This window comes from Gambusia affinis, linkage group LG10 (genome assembly GCF_019740435.1).
Source record: "Gambusia affinis linkage group LG10, SWU_Gaff_1.0, whole genome shotgun sequence".
In the NCBI taxonomy this organism is placed as follows: Eukaryota; Metazoa; Chordata; class Actinopteri; order Cyprinodontiformes; family Poeciliidae; genus Gambusia; species Gambusia affinis.
In genome coordinates, this window is record NC_057877.1 from 27,570,680 (window position 1) to 27,576,679 (window position 6,000).

Below are 6,000 nucleotides of genomic sequence, written 5' to 3' on the forward strand. Positions count from 1 at the left end.
TTGTTGCAGCCCTGCTGCAAACGAACAAGCGTACACTAACAGAATGCTCTGTTGTTGCATTATGAGAAATGTTTGTTTTTATTTTTAAAAAGGAATTGAAGTGCTTGAATGAAAAACTCAGCATTACTCAGCAATTTTGTATCCGATTAATCAATTAGTTACAGTTGTAATTAGTTACAGTTGTAATTAGTTACAGTTGTAATTAGTTACAGTTGCAGCAGAAGCTTAATTACCAATTCATTTGATTCTTTTCTCATACCAAACCTGTTTTCTGGAGTAAAAGCTGAACGATGGTTTAATGAGGAGAGACTTCAGGAATTCACCACTAACTCATCCACCCATCACTAACTCCTCCCTCATCCATCCACCCAACCGCTCTGCTTCCTCCAGCCTGATTGATTGGGATCATTTTTGGTTTTTATAGCTACTGACACCTCAGCTCTCCTGTTTCCCACACACACACACACACACACACTAACGCACTGCGCCTGTCTCCTAACCTTCAGTCACTGCTGTTTCCAGGTCTTGGAGCGACACAGAGAACACCTACTCCAATGACCGCACCATCCTGACTCTGTCGCCCATCGAGGCCAGCCGCTGTTGACTCCCACGGCCGCCACCCCTAACACACACACCGGTACCGTTTTACGAGCCCACTCCAGTTTAAAATCAGTGGGAACCAGCCAGGATTGGGTCCGTAGCTTCTTTGTGTCCCTGTGACTCACCGTTTCTTAGAAAGACTGAGACGAGCACCAGAGGAAACGAAACGGGTCGCTCTGGTTTTGCCGTCTCCCGTCGGAAGATACGATCAGCCCACGAACAGGAAATATCAGATTCCTGAAAGATGATCCGAAAAACACATTTAAAAAACAAGGAAGGCATCGGTTTCTTTCCTCTGGACAGAAAACAGACCTGAATCTTAGAAAACTAATCTGATCCAGACTTTTGTCTTTTCTACAAATGTTGCCAACACTGCAAAAACACAAAATCTTACCGAGGATTTTTGGTCAAGTTTCAGCTGCAAATATCTTAGTACATTTGAATTAAGACAAAACTAACTTACAAGAAACTTTTCCTCAAGATACAGAAGCTTTTATAAAGTGAATGATTCTGTAATATTGATCGACTAGTTCCATCGGATGATACGATATTTAAGGGCCACACTAAAAGATTAAACTGCCAGAATAAAGTTGTAACACAAGAATAAAGAACTTTATTCTTGTGTTATTTTGACTTTATTCTTGCTCGAATTTATTTTCAAAATGTATTTTTATATTTTTCTTAGTTTGGCCCCAACACTCTGTTTTAAGCAGATTATTTAAATTGTAACAAGACATTTTTCAGAAGATAAACTGCCAGTGGAACTCTTTCATTAATATAACTGAAATATTGACTTAAAACAAGCTCCTACTTCTTGCTGAAAAGTTACTGGTAATTTTAGTTTTGTCTTAATTAAAGTGAACTAAGACCTTTGCAGTTGAAACTAGACAAAAATACTTGGTAAGTTTTTGTTTTTGCGGTGAGAAATGCTCGGAGCTCAGCTGAAGATCCCGCTACTTCCAGGAATCTGTCTGATCCACTGCTGCACCTTGAAACGCCCGGTCAGACGGGAACGAGTTCTGTAGCATCCAGAGGTTCTGCCGGGACCTGCAACACAATCCACTGTGGTACCAAAGACCCACCGGATCAAGACTGGACTGTAGCTCTATTTTTGTGCCTGATTGAAGCTGATATAGTTGTAGTTATTTTTTTGTGCCCTCTTGACTCCCCGGATGAGGCCGGACGTTTAAAAAAAGCCATATAATTAATCCAAGTGATGGAACTGCAGATGAAAGCTGTTAGAGCCTCTTGTTTCCTTGTTCGCTGCACTGCAAAAACACAAAATTTCACCAGGTATTTCTGGTCTGGTTTCTAATATAAATATCTCAGTACACTTAAGGTAAGACACACCTAACTGACCAGTAACACTTCAGGAAGATATAGGAGCGTTTTTAACTCAGTAATGCCTTAATATTGATGAAAAAATACAATTCATAAGGGAACTAATCTACCAGTGGAACTAGACATTTAAGATGGAAAAACATCTTGTTTATTTCAATTGTTTCACTTATAACTAGCAGTTTTCATGAATATTAAAGAGTTATTGTCTTAAAACAAGCTCATATATTGTGCTGAAAAGCTGCTTGTAAATTGGTAACATTTGCACTGGAAACTAGGCCAAAATACTTTGTAGGAGTTTGTGTTTTTAAAGTGAAAAAGGCCTTTTCTCCATCAGCCTGGCGACCAAAAGCCTCTTAGCGTTACAGAACCACAAACTGCAGGGATTATTTTAAAGATACAAGGCAGGAAAACGCATAACCAGGTTCTGTTACAGGTTCTGCGTAATGGTGAGCAGCTTTTGGAAGTCGATGTTGATGCTCTTTAACACTGCAAAAACACAAAATCTTACCAAGTTTGGTTTAGTTTCTATTGCAAATATTATTACATTGAATTAAGACAAAACTGTTTACAATCAACTTTTCAGCAAAATGTTGGAGCTTGTTTAAGTCAATAATTCCTTAATATTAATAACATATATGAATCAGTTCGACGGCGCTTGCGCCGTTACCTAGCAACCCCAGGCAAGCCCAGCCCATCTCCTAGCAACCGAGTTCTAATTCCACTGGCAAATTATTTCACTTGTAACAAAACATTTTTCCCATGTTAGAAGTGAAACTTTTTCATCAGTGTTTTGTTCTGGACTCAAAACAATCTTCTGTATCTTGCTGAGAAGTTTCCTGTCAGTTAGTTTTGTCTCAGATTAAGTGTACTTAGATGTTTGCACTAGAAATTAAATCAAATTAGTTGGTAATATTTAGTGTTTTTGCGGTGAAAGTAGACAGAAGAATGTTTTCATGTTCAGGAAAATTCCTTCAGAAAGAAAAGCTGAGCGTTTGCACAAACCACATATCAAAAATATCACATTTTCTTGCTTCTCATTGCTTTGAAAGAAATTCATTAACACCTTCTTAGAAATCATTCATGTCACGTTTTTGCTGTTATTTTCTTTTGGCCACATATGTTTCCTGTGTGCGTGTGTGTGTGTGTGGGTGTGTGTGTGTGTGTGAGTGTGAGTGTGAGTGTTAAGGCTTCCTGAAGGCTACTAATTCCCACCAAGACGACTAACTGGTTTAAACTGGACACCAGTAGCCTCAGCACACCCAGGAAGAACAGGAATCAGTTTCCATTTGCTAATTATTTGAATATTGTTGTTTATTTTCTGTAAGAAATACAAACGGGTGCGACTGATGATGGGAGGGTGTATTTATTATAGCTGTAAAAGTTTTTTTTTTGTTGTTGCATATATCACCTCATTGGTTCATGGAGTTTAAAGGTAAATGTCCGGTTTGAATAATTAAATGATAATTTACTAAAATGCTCTTTCAACCAGCTGACCTCATAGTTGCTGACCAGGATGAACCTTCATTCATTGATGCTGTTTAAATAAAATTATCAAGTTTCTTGGAGCGTTTTGTGGAAAGCAGTTGAATCAAGTCTCCTGAAAGTATTTTTGTGACATTAAAAGCAGTTAAAGTGGACTTGAAGCCAATCTTTCCGTAGTAGAACCAACTGAGTGAGTTGCATCATGGGTATTGTAGTTCACATGAAGCATTCTTACGATCTTACCTGCCTGAAGGTAGATATAGATGCTCCATTAATGGGAAGTGTTGTAATTAAAAACTGTTCACAGAAAACTAAAATATTACTAAAGATGATTAAAAGAAACGTTTAATACAAAAACAATGTCATCAATTAAACGCCCTAAGATTGTGGCTAAAGAAGCTAGTTGCTCTGAATGATCCAACCAATCACATTAAGGGAAAGTTTACCAGAAGAAAAAAGGTGTAAAGGCCGTTTTTCAGTGTGTCTGTACATCCTTAAAAAGTCTTGAATTCATTTATGGAAAATGTTAGTTTAAATATGTGAATTTTTTTGAAAGTTTTCCGTTAAACACAGGTCTTAAATTTTGTTGTGAGAATTTTCTGACAGTTGATCAGAAGTCGTTTGTTTTTTCCACTTTCTCGTTTCTGTTGGCCCATACGATGCTAATGTTCATTCTGAGTAAAAATTGAATTAAATTTAAAAAGTGCGGCACGACCATATAAAATGTGTAATTTTATGTCTTAAATTTTATTCACATGGGTCTTAAAATGTCTTAAATGCGAGTTGGTGAAACTGGCAGAAAACGTGACTTTTTCTTTTTTTTTTTCTCTGCCACAGGTTTTCCTTCCACTTAACTATCCATTAATAAATCTTACATACTCTGAAGAGCCAGGTTTTTTTTGCAGTTAGCTTTTATGGCTTTACTCTCTTTGTAGATTGTAGCTATGACTAACAGCTGGACAAATGTCAAGCATTTTAGGTTTTGATATTCTTAAACCAACAAAACACATTTTTCATAAAACATCTGCTGGAGTTTCATTTTTCTAATTTCAGTTGGTTTAAATTTTTACAAGCTGTTAAAATTTGGACCTTTCTTAGTTTTACTGTATCGATTGGACATCCGGACAGTTTTAAAAACCTTTTATGGCTCGGTTTAAGATGTAATGTTTGAAGTGTTTAAACTCTACAGTTCCCATCATGCAACTCAAAAGCATCTTTTATCTGACAGACGGTTGTTTCCTGTTCCTCATTTCCTGTTAAACATTTCTGTTTAAATGGTGGGTTCCCCTTTTATCACAATATTTGCATCTGAACGATGAAAGCGATCAGGGATCGTTCCTTTTCCTTCTTTAATGTAATCAGAAATCCAGCTCTTTTTTTGTTTTGTTTGTTTTTTGGCTGTGTGGAAAACAAAATCCAGAGATTTGCTTCAAACTGTTTACATCTCTCAGAAATCCATCGGGACTATAGAACCGTCTCCAGGTTCGGATGTTTCTTATTTCTGCATTGATGTTGCTGCTGTACCTTTTTCTCCATGAAGTTTGCAGATGGAGGATGAGGGCAGAACCATACATGAAGCTGCAGATCTAATGCCCCCTGGTGGCCAGAGTGAGTAGAGCTGCTGGCCAAAAATAGCTAAAAATAAATATTGCCAGGTGTCCACACATACTTAAAAAGTCTTCAATTTGTCTAAATTAAGGCTTTAAGGCATTTTCTTGTGAGATTTTTTTTGTCAGGCAAAAGTTCGAGTTGTTCAGTGACTCGATACGGTTGAGGCTACCCCTAACTAGTAGCTACAGTAGTTAACTATGTTAGCAGCTAGTTGGCACTTGCTAGCTAGATCTCTATCAAGGGTAAGTACAAATTATTTGCCATTTGGTACATTTCTCTGGAGACATAGGTCTTAAATTGTATTCATAATGACCTTTAAATGTCTTCAAAACGGGAGGTTACTCAGATTGTTCTTCAATATTTCATCATCCAACAGAAATAAATTATGATGCTTCCTTTTATTAGCCTCTGACTTCTCCCCTCTGCTATCTTTGATTGAATTTAGATATTTGTGTAATATAACCTAGCCAAGTTTGAACTTTATGGCCCAAAACAAACAAAATGCATTTTAAAAGGTTTAATCAAATTAAGGTTTCCTTAATTGAATCATGAGAAGCGGAATGAAAGTGTCAAGCGTCGTGTCATGAGTTATCAATTTATCAGAATAATTTAACTGATAAATTATTTTGTCCTGTCTGTTTTCATTAGAGCTAAAATATTATTTACTAAATAAATACATTTTTATGAGAATGATTGTTGGAGTTTTTTTTTATTTCACTACTAATCTGGGGGCAACACCAATTTACCAAACAAATCCAGATTATATTCAATTTCAGTTTTTATGTTAAGTGGCAGATTATCAAGAAAAACTGATAAAACCCTGCAAGAACCAGACAGTTCAATTTTGCATATGGATTTGAGATTAAAAATTTTCAGACATGAGATCAAATTAAAATGTAAAATTAAGTATAACATTTTGCCGTTTGTACAGCTGTTGTATAATATATGTGCCTTAATTAAATGTAT

The 6,000-nt window shown here is 36.5% G+C and overlaps 1 protein-coding gene across 4 annotated transcripts in view; it reads left to right on the top strand.

Annotated features, from left to right (window-relative positions):
* The window catches only part of atp11b (ATPase phospholipid transporting 11B (putative)), a 60,716-nt gene extending 54,992 nt beyond the window's left edge, over positions 1-5,724 (top strand). For all 4 annotated transcript variants that reach the window (XM_044130057.1, XM_044130058.1, XM_044130055.1 and 1 more), the window contains one exon: positions 523-5,724. In XM_044130057.1, coding sequence (XP_043985992.1) covers positions 523-604 — 82 coding nt within the window. In that variant the 3' untranslated portion in view covers positions 605-5,724. The remainder of the gene's footprint in view (positions 1-522) is intronic.
* The last annotated feature ends 276 nt before the right edge of the window (positions 5,725-6,000 follow it).